The sequence below is a fragment of the Neophocaena asiaeorientalis genome, unplaced genomic scaffold (assembly GCF_003031525.2).
Source record: "Neophocaena asiaeorientalis asiaeorientalis breed wild unplaced genomic scaffold, Neophocaena_asiaeorientalis_V1.1 scaffold152, whole genome shotgun sequence".
NCBI classification, from domain to species: Eukaryota; Metazoa; Chordata; class Mammalia; order Artiodactyla; family Phocoenidae; genus Neophocaena; species Neophocaena asiaeorientalis.
Genome location: NW_020185338.1, coordinates 2,766,597 through 2,792,506, shown reverse-complemented (window position 1 = coordinate 2,792,506; position 25,910 = coordinate 2,766,597). Strand labels below are relative to the sequence as shown.

At 42.7% G+C, this 25,910-nt stretch overlaps 1 protein-coding gene across 1 annotated transcript in view; it reads right to left on the bottom strand.

The window, feature by feature from the left end:
• Window positions 1-4,857: 4,857 nt before the first annotated feature.
• EFCAB11 (EF-hand calcium binding domain 11) overlaps window positions 4,858-25,910 on the bottom strand; it is a 178,166-nt gene continuing 157,113 nt past the window's right edge. The window contains exon 7 of the mRNA XM_024736238.1: window positions 4,858-4,957. Coding sequence (XP_024592006.1) covers window positions 4,873-4,957 — 85 coding nt within the window. The 3' untranslated portion in view covers window positions 4,858-4,872. The remainder of the gene's footprint in view (window positions 4,958-25,910) is intronic.

The following is a 25,910-nucleotide window of genomic DNA, read 5'->3' as shown; positions in this document are numbered from 1 at the left end:
AGGCCATGAGTCAAAAAACAGTGGGTGGTTCCTAGGAGGGAAAAAATGCAAAGAAACAGATTCTTCCCCAGATCCTCCAGAAAGGAATGCATCATACCCGCATTTGGGTCTTACCCCAGTGAGATCTGTGTCAGACTTCTGGTCTACAGAACTGTAAGTTAATAAATTTGTGTTGTTTTAAACCACTATATTGAGAGTAATTTGTTACAGCAGCCATAGAAAACCAAGGCAGTGGTCAGTGAGATTTCTCCACACTGACTGGGTGGAACTCAACTGTCTTCCAGATAATTGTGAATGCTGAGAATGTTTCTGTTTATGGCTCCCCCGTGGTTCTTTCACCTTGTTTTGTTTCCCTTCCCTCAGGGATTATAGTCCTGCTGTCCAACATCTGAAAATAATTGTATCATATATTTTATCCAGTTGTCTAGTTGTTTATGGCAGGAAGGGAACAAATAGTACTGGTTATTCCAACATGGCTAGAGGCAGAATATAATGTGTGCAACTTTGCATATTGAGAAACAAATTTATATAGCATGACTTTTTTTTTTAACATCTTTATTGGAGTATAATTGCTTTACAATGGTATGTTAGTTCCTGCTTTATAACAAAGTGAATCAGCTATACATATACATATGTTCCCATATCTCTTCCCTCTTGCGTCTCCCTCCCTCCCACCCTCCCTATTCCACCCCTCTAGTGTATATATGTCCATGTCACTCTCTTACTTCATCCCAGCTTACCCTTCCCCCTTCCCATGTCCTCAAGTCCATTCTCTAGCTCTGTGTCTTTATTCCTGTCCTGACCCTAGGTTCTTCAGAACCTTTTTTTTTTTTTTTGGATTCCATATATATGTGTTAGCATACGGTATTTGTTTTTCTCTTTCTGACTTACCTCACTCTGTATGACAGATTCTAGGTCCAACCACCTGACTACAAATAACTCAACTTCGTTTCATTTTATGGCTGAGTAATATTCCATTGTATATATGTGCTACATCTTCTTTAACCATTCATCTGACGATGGACACTTAGGTTGCTTCCATAACATGACTTTTTAAAAAAAAACTTCCTTAAGTATAGAACTGAAGACCCAGCTCAGTCTTACACTGTCAAATTAAAGCACGGCCTTCTTTTGGTCTTGGCAGCCACTGTTGATGACAAAAGGAACTTTATATGTCTTCACGTGGTCTTCCCTTTGTGTGTGTCTGTAATCTAATCTCTTCTTTAAGAACACGAGTTATATTGGATTGGTGCCCACCTTAGTAACCTCATTTTAACTTTTAGTCACCTCTTTAAAGACCCTATCTCCAAATATAGTCACATTTTGAGGTCCTGGGGGTTGGGGCTTCCACATATGAATTTGGGAGGAGGTGCCCACGTCCAACATGTAACAGTGCTTTCCCATGCTTAAAGTTACTGTTTCCAAAAAGACTGGAAATCTTTTCTTCCTCTGTTTCTATGGCCCATTGACTGTTCTTTATTAGTTAATGGCAGCGGGAATATTTAATGATGTCAACTTGATTCTGGACAGGGTACCAGAATATGGTCAAGATACAATTCCTGCCCTCAAGGGGCTCTCTGCTTGTGGTGGAATTATACTTTGGAAATATTAAAATATTAGCTGATTTTTTTTTTTTTTGTCCTTAGTACCTTCTTCTACTGACTGACCCACAAACAAATTTCTATACACCCTGGACTCTCACATAAGCTTCTTTATCCTCACATACCTATAAGCAGTATGAAAATGCTGAGTCTTGGACCAATGGAGGGAAGCCCTACAGTCAAGAATGAGTGAAAAATCCCCAGTTAACTGACAATGAAATCCCAAACAGAAACGAGAATGCCTGCATCCAGTGATGATACTGAAGACCAGATGCCCATCCCCACAACCTAAAACTTAGATGGAACTCCAAAAGAAATTAGGAAAAACCCCAATTAACTAGAATTCCTTTTCTGCTATGTCAGAAGCATGGAAACTCAAGAAAGGAACTGAATAAAGAAAGCCACATTTCTTTTACCCTGAAATCAATACCTATGATATTGTCTATTTGGGAAAGGAAGACATTTCCATAAGAAGAGAAGCATTGACACTGGCTAGTAGATACAGAGAGTAAACAAGCTGTGTAGCAGATACTTTCTATAGAAGCTCAAGGCCTTTGAAGCCTGTGGAGGTGGAGAGGACACCACAAATGGCCAGTGACCTACTTGAATATTAACTGACCATACTGGTTAAGGCGGGGGTCCCCAACCCCCGGGCTGCAGACCCATAGTGGTCCTCGGCCTGTTAGGTATCAGGCCGCACAGCAGGAAATGACTGGCAGCTGCCGTTCCCCATTGCTCCCCATCTCTCACATTACTGCCTGAACCATCCCCTCCCCATCTGTGGAAAAACTGTTTTCCACAAAACCGGTCCCTGGTGCCAAAAAGGTCGGGGACCACTGGGTTAAGGTGAGGCACTGTGGCTAACAAGCTGGGTGCTATAATAAGCAAACCCCAAATTTATTTATTTTTCATTAATTTTTATTGGAGTGTAGTTGCTTTACAATGTGTTAGTTTCTGCTGTACAGCAAAGTGAATCAGTTATACATATACATAGATCCACTCTTTTTTATATTTCCTTCCCATTTAGGTCACCACAGAGCACTGAGTAGAGTTCCCTGTGCTATACAGTAGGTTCTCATTAGTTATCTATTTTATACACAGTAGTGTATATATGTCAATCCCAATCTCCCAATTCATCCCACCTCCCCTTCCCCCCTTTGTAACCATAAGTTTTTTCTCTACATCTGTGACTCTATTTCTGCTTTGCAAATAAGTTCACCTGTACCATTTTTCTAGATTCCACATATAAGCGACGATATATGATATTTGATCTTCTCTTTCTGACTTACTTCACCCTGTATGACAATCTCTAGGTCCATCCATATCTCTTCAAATAGCACTATTTTGTTCCTTTTTATAGCTGAGTAATATTCCACTGTATATATTACCACATCTTCTTTATCCATTCCTCTGTCAATAGACATTTAGGCTGCTTCCATGTCCTGGCTATCGTAAATAGGTGCACACATCCTTTGGAATTCCGAGCAAACCTCAAATTTAAAAGTTTAACCACAATAGTCTACTCCTTGCATGTGTAACAGTTTGACAGTGGTGATTCTGATTGCTTCCTCCACACAGTCATTCAGGAACCCAGGATGCTAGGTCTCCCCAGAGCAAGGTGGAACATTGAAACAACAATACAGAGAGTTCCTAATGAAAGGGATCGTCATAGTTCCCATTCATCGAGTGCTTCCTGAGTGCCAGGCACTGTGGTGAGACCCACCATTCCGTCCTCACAACAGCACTTTGTGAAGAAGCCAGGGTTTGGAAAGGCTCACGCCCAATTTTGCCCAACCCCAAGCCAGATTCTTAATCATTCCACTCTACATCAGCTTCCTGATTTATGCTGATATTGCATTCCTGAGAAGTGACAGTTAATTCAAAAACATGTAGAGCAAAACTGAATTTTCTCACCAGAAACGAAGGGAAAGAAATGCAAGAGAAATGCTCTAGCAGACTGCAAAAGATTCCAGTCATGTAAACGTTTCTGCTATATTGCATTAATACGAACAGTAAATAAGCAGTTTATGGGGAAAGTTGAATATATTAAAATTTATTCATGGAATAACAAGAAAAAAAAGAGCCACTGACTAATGGAGAACTGGCCAATACAGCCTGCAAATGTGAGTATGCAAGTCTCCATTTTCTACATTATGAGAATTTTAATGTGTGAAGTCTCTCATCACATTACTGGTGTTCCCAGCCAAACAATCCTGTTACTCTTGGTGGCCCTGCTTACATTTTTTCTTAGCGCTTTCATCAGAGAGAAGCATACAGCCAAAGCCTATGACAATACTAATTCATAATAATAATAGTCAAGAGCAAACACTCACTGAGCACAATGTGCAGACACTGTTCTAAACACACGCGTTGATTCATTTCGCCTTCATGTTCACCCACTAGGATAGGTTCTTTAATTATCTCCATTTTACAGATGAGAACACTGAGGCACTGGGAGATTAACTTCCTATGATTGTTGCTTTTATGTGTCAATTTGGCTGGGCCATGGTGCCCAGATATTTGGTCAAACATTATTCTGGATGTTTCTATGAGAGTGTTTTTGGATGAGATTTATATTTAAAGCAGTGGACTTTGAGCCAAGCAGATTGCCCTCAATAATGCTGGGTGGGCCTCATCCAATCAGTTGAAGGCCTGAAAAGAACGAAAAGCTAACCTCTCTCTAAGCAAGAAGAAATTCTACCAGCAGACTGCCTGTGGACTCCATCTGCAGCACTGGCCCTTCCTGGTTCACTAACAGACTGCCTTTGGATTTGAAGTGCAACTCTTTCTTGTGTCTCCAGCCTGTTGGCCTCCCCCATCAGATTCTGGACTTGCCAACCCTCCACAATCACATAAGTCAATTGCTTAAAATAAATCTCTTTCTACATATGTATCACATCCTACTGGTTCTGTTTCTCTGGAGAACCCCAACTAATACACTTGCCTAAAGTTATATACCCAGTAAATGGCAGAACTGGCTTTCAATCCTGCAGTCTGGTGCCAAAATCCGTAGTCTTGATGGGAACTGTCCTGTTAGCCCTTGTCAGTGCACCTGGTAACCTCTATTCTTATGTTAGTAGCTTTTTCCCCACTTCTTCAAATTAAATGACCATATTGGTTAAGATAATGCAAATTGCCTAAGAAGCTAGCTGCCATAATAAACAAACCCCAAATTTCAGAGGCCAAACACAATATACATTTGCTTCTTACATCTACCTGTAGCCATTTGACAGGGGCCATCCTGGTTGCTAGGTGACCTTCCTTCACACACTCATTCAAGGGACCCAGCTGCTTGAGGCTCTGCCATCTTCAACAGGTAGGGTCCAAGGTCACCCTGGGGCTTGACTCCACTCCAGCTAGCCAGAAGGGGAAAGGAACATGGTAGATCATGCATGAGAATTTTTATAATCACTATTGCTAAGGAATTTTTTGTTAAAACAATTTGGCAAGCAGTTTAAATTGTGTTATTCTGAAATTATTTTATGTGCATGTGTGTTGCTCATTCACTGTTCTTTTTTTTTTTTTTTTTTTTTTTTTTTTTGCGGTACGCGGGCCTCTCACTGTTGTGGCCTCTCCCGTTGCGGAGCACAGGCTCCGGACGCGCAGGCTTAGCAGCCATGGCTCACGGGCCCAGCCACTCCACGGCATGTGGGATCTTCCCGGACCGGGACATGAACCCGCATCCCCTGCATCGGCAGATGGACCCTCAGCCACTGTGCCACCAGGGAAGCCCCATTTTCTTTTTTTCTTTTTTATTGTTCATTTTAAAGAATGTAATTCTTTAAGATGACATTTAAAAGCACATTTTAAAGTTGCTCATTTTATTTCAAACTCCTTAAGTTAACAGGGTGTAAAATGAGAGGCAGGTGCATTTCTTAATGAATCAACCAAATTGACTAGAAGGGTTGTTTATATAGAGGATATTATGAGAGAAGGTTGGAGGTGAAGTTGGGACAAGATTATGGAGGGCCTTGAATGCCAGGCTAAGCGGCTTGGACCTTTTCCTTTGAGAGATCTCAAATTCTTGCTCTTTCTCCTCTGAACTAACAGCCCTTATTCTCTACACTAACTAATCATAGGTGATGTTCACCACCACACTTGAGTGTGATAATATTTACCTCATCATTTGTTTGTTTCTCATTGCCTCTCCTCCCTCCACACCCGTTGCCTGGATAAACTGTATGCATCTCAAGGGCAGGACCGTGACTTACACTCTTATTAATGCTGCGCAAGCCTAGCAGAGCATCTCGTATGTGAAGTCAAGGACTACATTCTGTTGAAATTCAAGAGATGTCCCTGCACCTTCAAATATCCCACAAATTGGTGAATGTAACTATGCATATAATTTTCTCCCAAAATGCAATATATTCTAACTGAAAAATATGAATGATGTCTTGAGGCTTCTGATGACTTTATAAACTACCACGTTCTGGTTGGGGTTCTCACCAAAATGACTTACCCAATTATGCTCCCTGGCTTGGGGATTGCATCCTTTAACTGTTTTCACGTCATAAAGCCAAGCTGCCATCACATTTGGCATTCTGTTCTTTGAAATGTCTATTATTAGGTGGGGAATCTCTATTTCTCAGGCCTCTTTATTTTCCTTTCACTTCTATCACTAAGACTAGCAGTCAGCTGATATTTTTTAGCACTTTTTTGGGGGAGCAAAGCAGTTAAAAAAAATTACATCAAAAAAAAATTACATCAAAAAAAATTACATCAAAAATTTATTGCATAAGGAATGACCAGTAGAGAACAAAATCCTATTTGTGCCGGTAGTCAGCTAGGATCACTCACTAGCTGAGAAACTCGCTCCCACCCACGAGCCTGGGACTCAAATTCATGGCTCAGCAAAATTATACATGACCATACATCATGGATCTGGGATTTACAAATAATCAAAAGCACGTGTGCTGACTCTAGAGATGGTAAGTATCTAGGATATAATAGCAAATGTGACAATAGCATTGATACCACTAGTTACCAAGCTGTGTGACTGTGTGTGTGTCAAACTGGATATGTGTCTGTATGAATACATTTGCATACAAACGTGAGTGTGGGCATGTGTGTATTTTCAAGTTCTTCATTGCTACATAACAAGCTACCTCAAACAGTGGCTTGAAACAATCACCATCATTTCTTCTCCCACTCAGTTCTGGGACTGACTGAGCTCAGCTGGGTGACTCTCACTTGGGGTGGCTCCACGGCTGCAGTTAGCCTGTGAATGGAGCTGAAATCATCTCAAAGACCTCTTCACACACATGTCTGGGGCTTGGACTGGGAAAACCCAAAAGATCTGGGAGCTAGGGCTGGAAGATAGGCAGCTCCTTGGGCATCTCTATTTCTATTTGGTTTCTCCATGTGGTCATTCTAGTATGGTGGCCTCAGTGTAGCTGGACTTTTACATGGCAGCTCAGCACTCCAAAAGCATGGGTTCAAGGAGAGAGAGACAGAGACAGAAACAGAGAGAAACTCTAGCAAGATGGGTGCTATGCTCTTACAAAATCCCACGCACATAACCAAGTGCGTCTTATTGCCTTCGCCACCTTCCATTGATTAGGAGCTTGTCACAAGCTCCGCCCACACTTGTGGGGAGGAGAGTGACACAAAGGTATGAATACCAGGAGGGAGGGATCATGGGGTCCCCCTAAAGGCTGTCTGCCACATGTGATGAAATTAAGCAGCATGTTCCAAATCACATAGCTAGTAAGCCCCACAAATAGGATTTGACCCCCGGTGGTCTGACTCCAGAGTCCCCATTCTCAGTTATCATACTAAAGGGACATTTGGTGTGAGTGCATATTTTCAGTTGTCATAATCCTCTTTTTAAATGAATACATTCTCCTGTGCATCCTCAGTTAGTAAGAAACTAAGCTGACAGAATCATGCTTCTGAGTGTGCAAAGCTGAAGACCAGCCCCCAGGACAGGACACGGCGACTTCGTGCAGGTAACGCCGCACCCGTCAATGAGGCTTCCTTGGTGGCAGCTGCTCCATGCTGATACCTTCAGGTCGTAATTATATACCTAATAGATTTGTATAAACAGAGGAAGATAGCTTGTCAGAAGACCATACACTTCCTTGGAACATCTTCAGGCCAGATGGCACGTGGGCAGGAACAAACGGCTAATGTTGCGATGGAAGCAACTGGGGGAAAGTCCTGTAGATGCTGGGCCTTCAGCCTTGGGAAGGACTCCAGCAGCAGCTGATTCTCTACCATACAACGGGCTGGAAAAAACACATCTCTGTAAAAATAAAGAAAAGCCTAACTGAGTGCAGCTGCCATCCTCCCAATAATTAGATTCGGAGGATTATGCTGAGATGAATGGAAGATATCATATGGTCACTGCTAGAAATATTTGCCATCTTTGTCTAACTGCACTACCAGATACTAGAGTTCTTAGCGGACCCACACATGTTTGTTTTTAATTAAAATGTGCTGAATGAACCGTTAGCTACGCTGAAATAATGAAGAAAAGCAACACAAGACAAATCGGCTAATTGACAACTCCAAACATTCTATTTTATACCCTTCAGTTATGTTAATGGAGAGTTCCAATATGTTCTAGTTGAAATAATAATTACACAGCACAGTTACATAATAACCTAACAGGTAGATAAAAATGTTATAAATAACTACAGCAGCAAAACCCACAAATGGGTCAAAGAATCACAAATTCATTTACTCCGTCTTTATTCCAACAAGTACATGTTGAGTGCATATTGCTTATTATGTGTCAGGCTCTCATAGGTTAACGCTTATGATGAAATATTCCTAGTGTTTTCAAATACACATTTTTGTTTAAGACAGCACGTTCTGTGAGTATCGAGGGGCTACTCAGGGTACCTCTCCAACCACATGATGAAACAAAACAGCAAGCAACTCTTGAAAAGGAGAGACCATAATTTTAAGACATTTCAAAAGCTAGTTTATATGAAGGCAGAGAATCTGGTCAAGATCTTGACAAATTACATTTTATTCAGTGCACAAGAAACTAGCACAGCTGCCTGAAGGAAAATGTGTCCTGGGATAGTGTACACAGAGCAAGGCCAAAGGGCAGCCATATTCCAAGTAGACCGTGAACAGGGGATTGATCGGAAGCCTTTCCAAAGATCATGGCAGAATTTCAGCTGTGCCATACCAGAATTCTGGTCAAAATTGGGAGTGATGGAAACCGTCACATATCTTTGGATATTTTGTGGAGATTAATCCCTTGTCTGGGTCGTCTCTGATGAACGAAGGAGAATAATTCAGAGTCAGTCACAGAACACTCTTGCTCTTAACTGGAGGGGCAGGATATCAATGAGGTAAATTAACTCCAGGGCATTTAGAGTTTATTTACAACTAACTGCAAAGCCTCCATCTCATCCATATTCAATCAGAGAAAATTGTGGCTCATCCAAGACAAGATATGAGCCAAATTTGGGGCGAGGCGAAGGGTGACATCATCTGAAAGGGCTGGAAATGAAGTGCAAATTTGAATATCATCTGTATATAAGTGATAATTAAAGCTGTGAGACGCAATGTGCGCCAACAGAGAAAGTCAATACAAATGAGGAAAACAGTGTCCCAAGCTACGTGGTACTTCTGAAATGGAGATTTAAAAAAAAATAAGGTAGTGGGGACAAGATTTTCTTTCCTCTTGAATGATCTCAAGACAAATGCAGGTCATTCGTGAGAAAGACGCTCATCTACTTGCAGAAAGTCACTCAATCACTTGATAAAGTAGAGGAGTTTTCCTGTAAGATTTACATTCCAAGGAAATAAGTTACTTCATTTAGTTTAAGGAAGACCATTCTCTCTCCCCAAATAGATCATTTTGGTAAATAATAACAATGAGAATCACCCATTCAAGCTGACATTTGCTTGTCCTTTTCAAGTTCAGTATTATATTTGGGCAGGAAACACAAGTTGCTTTATCTGGGTGTTAGGTGATTTCATTCATGCAGTGAAGAAATAGTTTCTCTTTTCCTAGCTCTGTCTGAACACTGTAACAGTAGCATAACTAAAGGAAATGAAACATGAATCAAATGGAATGGAGACTAGTTCATAAGGAATTATTCATTACGAAAATGGCAGCTTTTGCCCTAATCATCCCTCTAGAGATCTATGACTTAGGGCTCTCTTTTTTTTCTTTCTTTTTTTTTGGACTACCAGCTCTCCAGGTCATAGTATCTTCCAAACAACCTGTTCCTCAGTAGCATGGGCTGAGTGTGGAGTGACCCTCACCCTGAGTAATGAGTGTTATGGGCTGAACTGCATCCCCCCACAATTCCTATGTTGAAGTCCTAACTCCCAGTACCTCAGAACAGGACTGTACCTGAAGACAGGGTCTTTAAAGAGGTAATTAACTAAAATGAGGTCATCAGGGTGGGCTGTAATCCAATATATGACTGGTATCCTTATAAGAAGAGGAAATTTGGACACAGACAAACACATAGGGATGACCATGTGAAGACACAGGGAGAAGGCGGCCATCTACAAGCCAAGGAGAGAGGCCTCAGAGGAAACCAACCCTGCCGACACCCTGACTTCAGACTTCTAGTCTCCAGAGTTGTGAGAAAATACATTTCTGTTGTTTAAGCCTCCCCAGACCATGGTACTTTGTTATGGCAGCCTGAGCTGACCAATACAATGGGACAAAAGAAGCAGGGCCAAGGACACGATGTATTTTCCATGGAAGAGCCTTACGCTGAACCTTTTCTCTCGTGCTAATAGACCTACTTCATAGACTTGTTTGTTCTGTCATCATGAGCAACAACAAAAACAAAATTTATTTTACTTCTCTGAGCTTGAGTCTCCTTATCTCAAAACTGGGATGAAAAGTCTCAAATTATTGCTCTGGAAGTAGATTTTCTTTTTTTTTTTTTTTCTTTATACATTTATTTATTTATTTATTTTTGGCTGCATTGGGGCTTTGTTGCTGTGTGCAGGTTTTCTCTAGTTGCAGTGAGCGGGGGCTACTCTTCATTGCAGTGCTCGGGCTTCTCATTGTGGTGGCTTCTCTTGTTGTGGAGCATGGGTTCTAGGCACGCGGGCTTCAGTAGTTGTGGCGTGTAGGTTCAGTAGTTGTGGCTCACAGGCTCAGTTGCTCTGCGGCATGTGGGATCTTCCCGGACCAGAGCTTGAACCCATGTCCCCTGCATTGGCAGGTGGATTCTTAACCACTGTGCCACCAGGGAAGTCCCCTAGATTTTCAACAAATTAACACGAACTTGTCTCTTTCCCCTCTTCCATTCCCTATACAGTCATAAAATACTATGGCTTCCCAAATATTTTTTTCATCAAAATATCCTATTAAGGTTTGAATTTAGTCTGGTTTAATCACTCACTATGTGACTTTGGATAAGTTACTGAAACTTACTGATCCTCATAACCTGCTTCACAAGGTTATGAAAATAAAAATTCAAGTGACAATTATTTAAGGCTTCTAGCAGAGTTCCTGGTACATGGTAGGAGTTCCGTGAAGGTTGCTTTCCTCCTTCTAAAAGCATGAGCCCGGCTTCCCTGGTGGCGCAGTGGTTGAGGGTCCACCTGCCAATGCAGGGGACACGGGTTCGTGCCCCGGTCCGGGAAGATCCCACATGCCGTGGAGTGGCTGGGCCCGTGAGCCATGGCCGCTGAGCCTGCGCGTCCGGAGCCTGTGCTCCGGAGCCTCCCGGAGCAACGGGAGAGGCCACAACAGTGAGAGGCCCGCGTACCGCAAAAAAAAGCATGAGCCTGTTATCCACCAGCAGAGAAATGTTTATTGCATTTCATTGATATTATACTTGTTTTATTTATTTATGCCACTCTTCACTCTAAAAGGAATTTATCACTTCAGGAAAATATCTCCAGGATAAATTAGCCTTCATAAGGGAAAAATAGTATGGGGTGGTAGACAAGGCCATGGACCACATTTTTATAATGAACTCAGAAGGAAGTTCAGAGGGCTGATCCTTAAAGCATCCTGTAGTTGCATGACCTCAAAATGCAGTGGGAAGGAGTAATGCTTTGCTAGGAAGGTAGAGGTGAAATGAAGTCTTGCTTTGCAGCTCCTTTATGGTTGGACTTCACCCCAAAATAAATGTAAAGTATCTTTAGGAATGGACGAGTTGGTCTTCCCTTTTGCTTTTTTAACCTCTTTAAAAATTTAAATATATAAAAACTACAAAGAATATAACAACCAAACTCCCATATTATACTCCCTAGAATTAGAAACCATTCACATCTCACCATATTTGCTTCCAATATTTTTTATTTTTTTTAAATCGGGATAGAGTTGCTTTACAGTGTTGTGTTAGTTTCTGCTGTACAGCAAAGTGAATCAGCTACATGTATATATATATCCCCTCCTTTTTGATTTCCTTCCCATTTAGGTCCCCACAGAGCATTGAATACAGTTCCCTGTGCTATACAGCAGGTTCTCATTAGTTATCTATTTTATACATATTAGTGTACATATGTCAGTCCCTATCTCCCAGTTCATCCCACCCCCTTTTCCCCCCTTGGTGTCCATACGTTTGCTCTCTATGTCCGCTTCCAGTATTTTTTAAAGAAATAAAGTACTACATATAGCTAAAGTCACGTTTAACCAACTGATATGGAGGCAACCTCCAGTGCATTTGAATTAATCCTTCCAGAACACTGAAATGTTTATACATATACAAAAGTTATTTGTGTAGGTCTGTGTGTGTGTTTCATGCCCATAGTGGTGAGTGGTAGCATATGGCACATACTATTTTGCTAATCAACATAGATTTTGCAACTATTTTTCAACTCCACATTGTTTTCTGAGTTGAAGCGGCACTATTAGATGTGTATCTCACCCATTCCTCATGGGGGCTGTTTTATGGGATGTATTGTGTGCCCCCAAAACTCGTATGTTAAAGCCCTAACCCTCAGTGCCTCAGAATGTGACTATTTGGACATAGGGTCTTTAAAGAGATAATTAGGTTAAAATGGGGCCATTAGGGTGGGCCCTGATCTAATATGATTAGCTCTTATGGAAGAGGAGATTAGGACACAGACACACAGAAAGAAGACCATGTGAGAACACAGAGTGAATACAGCCCTTTGTAAGCCAAGGAGAGAGGCCTCAGAAGAAACCGACCCTGCTGACACCTGGGTCTCAGACTTCTAGGCTCCAGAATTGTGAGAAAATAGATTTCTGCTTTCTGTTTAAGCCACCTGATCTGTGGTACTTTGTCACGGCAGCCCGAGCAAACTAATGCAGGCAGCGAACTATTGCACAGAATACACAGCCTACAGTGTTTTAGCCATTCCCCCACTGGTGGACATTTAGATGGAAAAGCATAAATATGCATCCTTGAACATGGCTCCTTGTGCAGGAGTATCTCTAGAGCAATACCTAGAAAGGAAATTGCTGGGTTATACAGGAGGCACATTTTCAAACTTTCAAGATGCTGTCAAATTGCTCTCTGAAGCATGTGTCAATTTACACTCCCACTGACAGTGAATGAGAGGACCAGTTAATTCCCTCACATCTTAGCCAACATTTAGTATCCTCAGACTTAAAAATTTTGTGCCAATATGATTGGCAAAAAAAGAGTTTTCTTAATTGCACTTCCCTAATTATATATGAAGTTGACTATCTTTTCATACATGCATTGCCCATTCTTATTTCTTCTTCTATAAATTCTCAGCTCATATCCTTTGCATGTTTTCACTTTGGGTTGTATGTCTTTTTCTACCTGACTTGTGGGAATTATATACATTTTAGATAATAATCCTCTGTCTGCTAGCTGTTTTATAAATCCTTCTCCCAGGCTACCACTTGTCTTTTAATCTTGTTCATGGTGTTATTATTTATTTATTTATATTTTGCGGTACGCGGGCCTCTCACTGTTGTGGCCTCTCCCCTTGCGGAGCACAGGCTCCAGACGCGCAGGCTCAGCGGCCATGGCTCACGGGACTAGCTGCTCCGTGGCAAGTGGGATCTTCCTGGACCAGGGCACGAACCCATGTCCCCTGCATCGGCAGGCGGACAGTCAACCACTGCACCACCAGGGAAGCCCCCCATGGTGTTATTTTGGCAATAGTTTTCTAATTAGGTGTACCTCTATTTATACTTTGTCTTTTCTGTGTCATCTAAAAAAACAAACAAACCTTTCCTCTCCAAAATTCATAATTTATTTTCTCACAATTCTGGTTTTTTCTTATGTTTTCTTCTAATAGTTCTAGAGCATTTTCACCATGTTTAGATCTTCAGTACATCTTTATTTCTGTGATTGGGATAGGTAGGACTTTCTAATTATTTCCCCTTTGAGAGTCAACTGTCCCAACACCATCTACTGAAATAGCAGACACTTACTCTAAAAAAAAATCTCAGTAAAGCACCCACAGACCATCTCATTTTAAGTAGTGTAATTTTCTGATAACTCCTCCAAAATGTATTAGGAGGAAAATGTGCCCCTAGGTAAGTAAATAAGCTGACCTAAATGGGTATTTGGATATGAGCCAAGCAAATGCTAGAAGTTGTCTGCCAAAAATGGTTTCGATGTTGGAAGGGTTGATGTCGAGCCCTTCTTCCTGACAGTCACTGGATAGTGGGACCAGGTGTCTCTCCGAGGCCATTCCAAGTGTGCAATGATTAAACCATCAGTGGCATTTAGAAGGCTTGTCCTTCCATTGTCCCTGGCAAGGGTATGTGCCTCCTGCCCACCAGAGCAGTGACCCCTGCATGGAAATCTCTGTGGAAGGACATGCTGAAGCCAGCTACAGTATTGTCTCTGGAGATGGGGGATGCGTGTTTGTGGGGAGGCTGATTTTTTGACTGAATTCCCGCCTTTTTCTTTTGGACCATATGCATGTATTACCCACTCAAAATAAGAATTTCTTTTTAAAGCTAAAAAAGAACAAAAGGCAATATGTCACTAAGACACTAAGTAAAACCAAGAGAAAACATCCCTGTGCTATTCTGTCTAAAAAAAAGAAACATGGATTGATGAGAATTTTGGAGAGAAGTAACTCAAATAGAAATTACACTTCACCTGAATTATTTGAATAATTTAGACCATTGGTTTTCAGATATTTCTTAGCCACAAAAAACTTTGTTCAAACTAGACCTTTCTTGGGACCTCCTTGGTGGTCCAGTGGTTAAGAGTCCGCCTTCCAGTGCGGGGGATGCGGGTTCGATCCCTGGTTGGGGAACTAAGATCCCACATGCCGCGGGGCAACTAACCCTGTGTGCCGCAACTAGAGAGCCCGTGTGCCACAACTACAGAGCCCACGCACCACAGCTAGAGAGAAGCTCGCGTGCCACAACGAAGACACAACGCAGCCAAAAACAAACAAAACCAAAAAAAACCCAACTAGACCTTTCTCAGAAGACCAATATATAAAATTGATGAAAATAAAGCAGTCTTGTTTAAAATGAGGATCCCCACTGAGGGTCTTTGAGGGGGATCTGTGGGACCCCCCCCCCAGGGCTCTTTAGAGTACACTGAAAAGCCTCCTTTAAAGTCAAGGCATTTGAGAATTAGAGATAAGTTATATAATTCTCTTTTTCACTTTCTTCGTGTAGTAATTCTATTTCGTCTCTGAAATTCAGTGTTATGTGTTCATAATTCTGTAAACATTTCTTGAGTACATCTACTGTTTTCCAGGCCCTGGGATAGGCACCCAGGAAGAGGAGGTGGCATGGAGATGGTGAGGCCTGAGAAAAAATTTGAAGTGTGAGGAGGAGACAGCTGAAAGCCAGGGAGGGCATGCCAGCCCAGGAGACTGCAGGGGAAAGCAGCAAGGAAGCAGGCTGGCAGATTAGAGGCGTGGCGGGCCGGCACAGCGTGGGGAGATGCACAGGGCATTTGTTGGTGGTGGCAGGTGCTGAAACTGGAGAGGCAGGGAGGACTGAGTTACTATGTGCCTGGAGAACCTTTCTAAGTTTGGACTTGGAAGGCCACGAGGAAGCGATTGAAGGGTTTTAAGCAGGAGATTGACACAGTCATATTTGTGCTTTGGAAGGATCACTCTGGCCCAAGTGAGCATTGAAAGGGCACGTGATTAAGGCAGGGAGACTGGGTAGGAGATCGTTGCAGATATCCAGTGAAGAGATGCTGTTGGACTGACCTGAAGCCGAGTTACAGAGATGAAACAGAAGGGGGCTGACTAAGACAAGATGAGTTGGATGTTGTACAGAGGAGGAAAACAGAAGTGCCTAGAGGATTCCTGGAGTTTGTGTTTGTATAACCGAAATGGGTTGGACAACCAGTGCCATTCAACACAGCAAGAGAGATGGGAGAAAGGATGATGAGTTCCAATGGGGGCGGGTCTTGTTTGAAGTACCTGTGAGATATCAAAGTGGAGATGCCCAGTAGGCAACCAGATATCCAGTCCTGAAGTTCAGAGGAGAGATCTGGGATGGAGGGGATGATTTGGGAGCCACCCTGAGCACGATGATAATGGTGGGTCAAGAAGGTGGTTAAAATCCTTGAGAGACTGGAAACAGTACAGAGAGTAGAGTCCCAAGAAGGCAAGGGAAGAGGACCCTAGGAAGTAGACTGAGATGGCTCAGCACAGAGGAAGAGAATCAGGGGGAGTGGGGTTCAAAGAAACAAGGGAGAAAGTTTTGAGATAAGGAGGATTTATGAGGAGGTTCAAACGCTGCGTTGAGAAGAAGAAATGAAAGAATTGTGATGATGAGAGAAGTGTGAGCTGCCTTGAGGTGGACGTGCTTTATGATTCTGGGGAGCCACACACAGAATGACCGGGTGGAGGATTATCAACTCTAACTGCACAGTAGAAACACCTGGGGACTTTTTAAAAAAAATAATAAATCCTGGGTCATAGATTTCATTGGTCTGAGGTGGAGCCTGGGCCAGAATACATTTTTAAAGCTCCACAAGAGAGCCTAGTGTGTGGCCACAGTTGGGAACCACTGTTCCAGTTATGCCCTGTTTGAGCCACAGAGGATTGAAACAGGCTCCTCTGGGAGAGGTCAGATGACTTTCACGTTGATCTGTGTTGTTGGGATGTGCAGGAAGTGGAGTCCAGCCAATTACAACGCATCTGTGTGGACCCATGTCTTTTTGGTAGGGACAGGTCCTGAAATTGGGGGAATACCAAAGATGAATCCTCCATTGCTGGTGAAGGGAATTTTGCTGGCTTTCCCAGAATAAGAGATCTGTCCCCAAATCAGGCCAAGTTTATACCCACCAAACGTCTTTCTGGTTAATAATTAAGCTTTACCTGGTAATTTAAAGATTACACGTATTTTTCAAAATTTGAAAGGAATGCGTATATAAGGATAAAAAGATACTACAGCAGTAGCATTCTTTCCCCTCAGATCATCTCTATCCACAACTACATCCCAAAGCCAACCACTGGGCCATTTCTGTCTATGTGTCTGGTGGTTACTCCATAACTGTAAATAATATGCCTACCTCTCTCTTTCCTAATTTATCAACGCTGTACCTTACCTATCAATAACAGAAGATCAGCGTTTACTGACTCTGCTTTTACTGCCCCTTCTCCCTTCCAAAGTTGGGTAGTCTCAGTATTATTTTTAATTCTTCTTTGGGTTACTTTCATAAAAGTATACTTTAGTGTATTTAAAGTTCTATTTCTCATTCCATGAACTTGACACAGTATTTCTTAACTCCACACAGTGTGAGATGAAGATATCAGCTCCCCCGCTTTCCTCTTTCAACTTCTGTCAGTTTGATCTGTGCATTTCCATTGTTCTGACTGACAGCATTACATTCTGTTCCGTAACCATAAGTCCTCTCTGCTTGGTCTGCTGGTTAATTCTGAGTTGAAAACCAAAAAACTGCATTTGAATTATTTTGAGTAGGGCTTCCCTGGTGGCGCAGTGGTTAAGAATCTGCCTGCCAGTGCAGGGGACACGGGTTCGAGCCCTGGTTTGGGAAGATCCCACGTGCCATGGAGCAACTAAGCCCGGGCGCCACAACTACTGTGCCTGCGCTCTAGAGCCCGCGAGCCACAACTACTGAGCCCACGTGCCACAACTACTGAGCCCACGTGCCACAACTACTGAAGCCCGCGCGCCTAGAGCCCATGCTCCGCAACAAGAGAAGCCACCGCAATGAGAAGCCCGCGCAGCACAACGAAGGGTAGCCCCCGCTCGCCGCAACTAGAGAAAGCCCGTGCGCAGCAACAAAGACCCAATGCAGCCAAAAATAAATTAAAAAACAAAATTATTTTGAGTAGGTAGATGCTGTTCCCTGGAGAGCCAAGGACTGTGTCAGCACCACATTTCTTCTTTTTGGGTCCAATGCCACAGCTCTTGGGTGACTTAGGGAGAGTGTTCCCAGAGTAGCTTGTTCTGATTCTCTTTTATTACACTCCATCAATGACTCAAAATCATGGTTCATTTTAGTTTGCCTCCTTTTGGATCATGCTTTTCTTGTATCTCTTTTCCTAGACTTCTCTTTTTTCTTGTTGAGAAAAGAAAAATATTCTGTCTTCATCGTGTCACAAACATTTCTGGCATCTTACTCATCCCATCTCTGGAAGAAGAATAATTGAATGCCTTCAATTTTTCTTCTTACAGAGAGATTTCTTGGAGCCCAATTACTTCCTGTTTCAACTTGAACCTGGGAAAAGGGGTGTTAGAGATAAAGAACACAAATATTTTGATCACTGCAAAAGGATGGTCTCATTGTAAACAAATCAATTTGCTGTGTATTCATTAGTGTTGTCTGAATTTAGTTAGTGTGACCTTGTCATGGAGATGCCAATTATCTATGGACACATAAAGAAAATTCCGGTTCTGGGTCTCAGAGATTAAGTATCTGAAGGTAGTCACTCAGCCACCCCAAGAGTCTCACCACAATCAGCCAAAATCCTTCAGTGCACTTGTAGTGGATGCTGTGATGTGTTGCCAAGACGCCCAAAGGACTAAGGCACTCAGCCCCTTGCCTCAGTTCAAGACATCTCTGAAGGGCCATCCCACGTTCAGAGTTCCCCATGGGATGGGCTGAGGCCTCTTTTGCAACTGCTTTGAACTTCAACTTCTTTTACTGTCCAATCCTTCCTTCACTCTCTGACAGGTGTTGTTCCCACAAGTGCTCCCCAATAAATATCTGTCTCAAAGTCTGTTTTCCGAGGAACCGAACCTACAATCCTACTTTTCTCTCATACATAAACAAACAATAATATAATAAACAACAAATATAAACAAACAAACAAGAAGGTTAATTTCTTACGGGGATATTGGGTTATTGTGGGAGGGGGTTGTTTTCTAGGCAGGAGATGGGATGAGGGGTGGGATTCAGTTTCAGAAGAGGCAGGAGGGGCTGGGATCCAGGACATCAAGGGATGGGAACAGGAACTAAGCTTCATCAGAGACAGGAAGGGAGGACAGTGAGGTGCTGAAGATGTTTAAAGGGGTTGGAATGGGGGAGCAAGTTGATGACGTGGTAATGATGGTTGTGACTCTGAATTTGCTTGAGGAGAAGAGCACTCTATCTCTAACTTCAGTTCTTCCTCCTATTATACCTGTACCTAGAGACCCTGACCGGAGGCGGAGTGGGGGTGGGGAGATGGGATGGGCGTGGACCTGAACTCCTCCCCCATGATGGTGCCCTGTCTAGATACTGCCAATGCCCTCCCTCAGGAGTCTGGTCCCTCTCTTTGCCGTGTCCTCCATCTCTCCAGACATAGGCCAGGGCCCTCTTTGGATGAAAGAGATCCCCCATTAGATCCCATCAGGGTCCTCTTTGGATGGAAAAGATATACCCACATCCCACTACCAGGCCATGGATGGGACTTTCAGTATCACTTCCTGCCTGGGCCATTGCCTCACCTCCCCTGACCTCCCCATTAAATTGTTCAAATTGTACTTGAACTTGACATGCTTCTCAGCTTCCCACCAATGATGAGGGTGAACAAAATCTTTTCCTCCCCACAAAGACTGATCTGGTAAAAACGAAAATCTGAGGGAATCCATATTTTTTTCATTCAAAATGAGAACTTGAGTCCCAAGGGAAAACGTGCAGCCTTGGAGCTTAGATCACCAGCTTTGAGAGGGGAGGGACCTCTCAGCTCAGAGAACACACACCACAGTCTCTGTCCCACCTCTTGCCAGATGGGTGACTTGCGCCAATAACTTACTGTCTCTGACCCTCAGTTTCCACATCTGTAAAACTGTCATAAGAACAGCAGGTACCACGCAGAGCTTGGAAAAATGTTACGGAAAATTAAATGAGACAACCACGAAGATCTGCTGGCACACTGCCTAGCACATGGTAAGCACAAAGTAAATATTACCTATGATTGTGGTTATGATTACTGAATTTTAAATATCAGTAGATTGCCACTGATTTTTAGTTGCTAAAATGCTAATACCCGGGCCTTTGTGAGAAGTAGCTGTACAGAGTCAGCTTTCTGTTTTGTTCTGATATGTTGTCTAATCCCTTGTTTCTCCTTCCCCTTCGAGGTTCCAGCTGTAGAGGTCCCAGGATGCCTTAAATCCGAGGAGGTGTCACGTGTAAATCAAAATCAAGTCTGTTTCTCTTTGGTAAGTACTTACACTGCCCCACGCAAATGCCTGCCTACTCCATGTGGCAGATTCATCTTTCCAAACCGTCAACTCGGAGATTGGTCTATCAGCCCACACACATCCATGGCGTGGATGTCACATCTTGGGTGGTACTCGAAGGCCTGACCAGGTGGAGAACTTGTCCTTTGGGGACAAGGCTGCATTCTCCCTCTACCTGCTCTTTCTTTCCTACACGTGGATTTCTTTCTGTCATCTTATTTTCTCTTTGTCATTTTTGCTTTCTTTTTCTACACAAGTGTGTGTGTGTGTGTGTGTGTGTGTGTTTACATATTAAATAAGTAACATATGCTTAATTTAGAAAACACAGAAAAGCAAAGAGACGGGGCAAAGTGTAATCCCACCACCTTGGGTGTGTATCCTTCCAGAACACCTAGACACGCATACAATTTTTGTTTCCATGAAAATAAAATCATATAGGCTAGACCAATGGTTCTCCATCAGGGAGATTTTTGTCCTTCTCTCAGAGGACATTTGGCAACGTCTGGAGACATTTCAATTGTCAAAACTGAGGCAAGTGGTGCTACTGGCATCTAGGGTAGAGGCCAGGGATGCTGCTACACATCCTACAACGCACAGGACAGCCCCACAGCAACTGACTGTCTAGCCCCAAAGGTCAAGAGGGCCAAGGTTAAGGAACACGGGTCTGGACCAGGGTTCGGCAGATTAAAGCCCCTGCTGGTTAGCTGCCTGATTTTATAAATAAACTTTTATTGGAACACAAGACGTCCATCCACTTACATGTTTTCTCTGGAGGCTTTTGCCTTAAACAGCAGCTGCGTAGTTGTTACAGGGACTGTGTGGACTGCAAAGCCTAAAATAGATGTGAACCACACATGAAATTTTAAGTTTTTCTGGTATCCAGAGTTTTTTAAAGTACAAAGACAACTCAGTAGCAAAAGAAACAACCCGACTAAAAAACGGACCAAGGATCTGAATAGACATTTTTCCAAAGAAGACATAAAAATGACCAACAGGGACGTGAAAATGTGCTCAACGTTAACCATCAGGGAAATGCTAATCAAAACCACAATGAGGTATCACCTCACACCTGTTAGGATAGCTATAATGAAAAAGAAAACGTAAGTGTTGGTGAGGGTGTGGAGAAAAGGGAACCCTTGTGCCCTGTTAGTGAGCATGAAATTGATGCAGCCACTATGGAAAACGGTACGGAGGTTCCTCAAAAAGTTAAAAATAGAACTACCATATGATCCAGCAATCCCTCTTCTAAACTTATATAATAGGAAATGAAATCATTGGTACTTCAAGGAGATATCTGTGCTCTCACATTCATTGCAGCATTATTCACGATAGCCAAAATATGGAAGCAATCCAAATGTCCATTGACAGATGAATGGATAAAGAGATTGTAGTATATATAGGCAATGGAGTATTATCCAGCCTTAAAAAAATGAGACCTTGCCATTTACAACAACATGGATGAACCTGGAAGACATTTTGCTAAGTGAAATAATCCAGACCCCAAAAGCAAAATACTGCACAACCTTATGTATATGCAGAATCTAAAGGAAGTCGAATACATAGATGCAGGGAGTACAAGGGTAGTTACCAAGGGTGGGGAGATGGGGGAAATGGGGAGATGTCGGTGAGCGGGTACAAAGTTGCAGTTGTATAGGATGAATGAAGTTAGAGATCTAGTATGCAGTACGATGACTATAGTTAATAATGCTGTACTGTGTACTGGAAATTTGTTAAGAGAATAGATTTGTACTTTCATCACACAAAGAAATTCTGTGAGGAGATGGAAACGTTAATTAGCTCGACTGGAGTAATCATTTCACCCTGTACATGTATCAAAACATTATGTTGTATACCTTAAACATATATAATTGTTCTTTTTAAAAATAAAAGTAAATAAATATTTAAAATGTACCAAGAGGCAGGTGAAATAAATTTGAATAGCATGTCCAAAATAGTATCATTTCAACATTGCAATCAATGTAAAAATTATTAATGAGATATTCTATATTCTTTTTTTCCATACTAAGCCTTTACTTACAGCACATCTCAGTTCAGACTAGTCACATTTCAAGTGCTTATGTGGCTCGTGGCGACTGTACCAGACAACACAGGACTGCACCATTACAAGCTACACCATTTACTTAATATAAAGGTCCTTTCTTGTCCACGCTACATTTTTATATCACTTTTAAATGGCTCAATTTATTTAAAAGATTCCCATCTTTTGGATATTTATATTGCTTCCTAGTTTCATAATTATAAACCATGCTGCCATCAACATTCTTACATTAAAACTTTATACCCCATCTTTAATTATTTCCTTAGGATAAATTCCCACGTGTGGGTCAAAGAGCACACATCTGTGCTCAAATTTTTAAGCCTTTTAAAATATGTTGTTTAATAATAATACCTCTCCTGACAAGGTTGTTATGAGGATTAAGCGAGCTAGTACATGTAAACCAATTTCATTAATTCAAGTAAGGTTAATAAGACTTCACATAGTAGTGCCTTGCACATAAAAGCATTCTATAAATGTCATCTATTATTATTACCAGTACTACGTCTGAATGCATCTCCAGCACTGTTATACTAATTTAGACCCCAGTTAACAATGTCCACGAATGCCTGATTGCAGCGCTCTCTCTCCAATACAATTATATTTATAGCTCTTACAAGTTTCATATGCAAAAGTGGCTTCCTGTTATAGTTGGTTTAATCTGACTGTAGTTCATTAGTTTTCTTAGAATTAGTTTTTCTTGGATAGACCTGTCATAACCTCAGTCTATATCCATGTATCTACCGATACTAAATAAAATAGTTCAACTATATAGATACACATATACACATATATCTAGTTGGACTATTTTTCAATGAACTGTGTAGGACAATAAATGACCATTTGTATCAGTCAGCTTTCATTTGGTTATGTTGTTGTAACAAACAACCCTAACATTTCAGGCGCTTGAAACAACAAATGTGTATTTCTTACTCTCATTCCATGTGAGAACCTGGGCTGAAAGAGCAGTGTCTATTGGGGTTATGCCTTTCTAATGGCAGACAGAGAGGAACAAACGATCAAGAGTAAGAGTGAAGTCTGCTATAACCTCTACCCTTACCTGTCACTCAATCTCTCCTGCTCGCATTTCATTTTGCCCACGACAAAGCAAGTCACGGCACCAAGCTCAATATCAAGGGGGTGGAGAGGTATGCTCCAACCATAAGAGACACTGCAGCTCACATGGCAATGGGTGGGGATTGAAAGGGTGAGCAAACGATTGAGGACTAATAGGATCCACCCCACCAGTCAAATCAATCCAGTTAAGTTAAACTGGTTATGTGGCTCCACCCACCTGAAGTCAGGAATCCTTTAGGACTCATTGAAGTCCCACAGGAGTGCTGTGGCCCCTACCCCCTAAGGGGACAGATAACAGACGCTGAGCTTCTGAACTGCTTCCAAGGTGCTCTAAGGACAAACTGATCCAGAGGGACTAAGCTTAAAGCAAATATGGCTACATCTCCACTCCCTGCATGAAGGTACAATCAATGAAAAGAGCCTTGTGCCTAAAGAAATCATTTCATCATCAAACAACTAGGAAATGAGAAATCCCTGGGTGCTCTTGCAGCCATCAAACAAACTAAAGGTACCTCGATTCTCTAGGAAAGACGGTATGGCAGTCTCCTTAGAACAGGGGAGAGTGGTGTTCATATCCTGGCTGCATCACCTGTATGACCAATGGTTCTATCATCATCATCATCACCATCATCACTGCCACAACCACCACGTTTTAAGGTCCAGCCAGCTGCCATACTCCTGAAGCCAGCCAATAGCACCCCGGTTGGCCAAAGGGGCATCTCCATCCCAGATAACTGACCCCTGTCCTAAACAAATGAGCCACAGGCTTTGGCTGCCTGATTAAGTGGAAAATCACTAAGCTATTTGAAACTGCATAAAAAGGTATTTGTAAAATCCGAACACTAGATAGTTTTGGAAATAATAAGTGTGTAGTAAAATCACAAGCCTATTTCACTGCAAACGTAAAAGAAAGCATTCCAGGAATATGAAAAATGAAAAGGAGAAATGCCTGTTTCCTATGGTAAGTCACTTCATATCTGAATCATGTATTTATATAACAAGCCTTTCTGGACTGCTTAAGGGAACTGCCAATTACACTCACCATCCTTTCTTCAGGTTACAGAGAAGCACGACGTTTGTTCTTGCTTTACATGAGAGCGCCTGGGCTGGAGATGTGTGTCTTGGCAACCAGACTCTTCCCCATGTGTGTCAGCCTCTGGAAGGATTCAGTGCTCAGAGGGAAGCACTTCTCATCCCGAACCAATGGCAGAGGAGAGAAAAACAACAGGGTCCTTTCCATCCCACAGTGCTACTGAGCTTGCCTGAGCCTTTGAAAATGGTCAGAAAAGAAAGTACAGTGTTTTCTTTTTTATGCATTTTTAAGCTCTAAGTCTTTCAAGGCCCAGTTCAAATCCCACCTCTGCTGTGAAGCCTTCCCAAACTCCCCCCAGTGACCATGATTTCCCATCTTCTGAACCCCAACTTGTATTTCCTGACTTTACCCCCTCTTCGGCACTGTCTTCACTCCTGGTAATGTTGGCTAACTTCTCAAGTAGACTGTTGCAGGTAGTGATTTTACAGATTCATTCCAATCTCCATCTGGGGTTCAGAGCAATGAGTTCAGGGGTGAGCCTGTGATCCCAGCAGGACCATCCAGCACTTGTTCTGCATAATTAAAAATATATGTTGGAAGAGAGAAGCTCCTGTCTTCTCCTGGGTCATGAACTTATAAGGAGATTTTAAGCCTGGAATTTCTGAAGGCCATCTTCCCTGGACTTCTGCAGAAAGCCCAGACCGAGAGATGGAGAGCCCTAATGACATCGTTTGAACCCCTAGATCCAGCTATGCCTGAAATTCTTATCCCAGACTTCCGAATTACGTGAGCAAGTATACTCGTTTTGCTGCTTCAGTGGATTTGAGTTGACTCTTATCATCTGCAACCTAAGTGACTCATCTGCTCACTCAGAACTCAAGAAAAAGGATGCTTAAAGATTCTCTGGACCACAAAGCCTCCAGAATCTTCCCGTCTTGCTGCTCTGCTCTTGTCCTTACGCGGTTGAAGCTGACTGCCCCCACCTCTGGGTTCCAGCTGGAAATGGGTAGAGCACACGGAGGAGTGCACAGCCAGTGTCTGAAGGCCCGGCTCGGGAGCTGGCACAACTGCCTCCCTCAGAGCCCTGTGGTCAGTACTTAATGTCACAGCTACACCGGCAGGGGCCTCTGGGACATGCAGTCCATCCAGGCAGCTGTGTGTCCAGCCATGACTCTATTCCTGAAGGAAAGAACAGATGTGAACGCACAACCCTCCGTCTAAAGCACACCAGCTGTTTGCAGATTAAAACAGTTGAAATGCCAAGTCTCCTTGAAGTGCATTCGAGGCTGGTTGTGAGGTGGGGAAAAGCCACATCCTAAGTGAAAAGTGCTGGTGAGCGGAGCTCCACGTGGTCCACCGCGGAGGTGTGTTACCAGGGCAACTGCGCTAAGCGGGAACCACATTTCCTAGCGTGCAGCTCCCTATGTGGCTCCGCGCCGGGCTTGGCCACGAGAGAAGTGAGCATGAGGTCCAGAAGGTGGCGGTGAAGCAGCAGCCGTTACACTCTGAAGGTCGGCGCAGGGAACCTCGCATTGCCGCAGCTCGCGGGCCGCAGCTCTTCTGCTGCTCGCCTGTTGCAGGGGGCAGAGGCCTGCAGCCTCTCAGCCAATGCCCAACCTCCTCTTTCAGATTTTCCAAGTC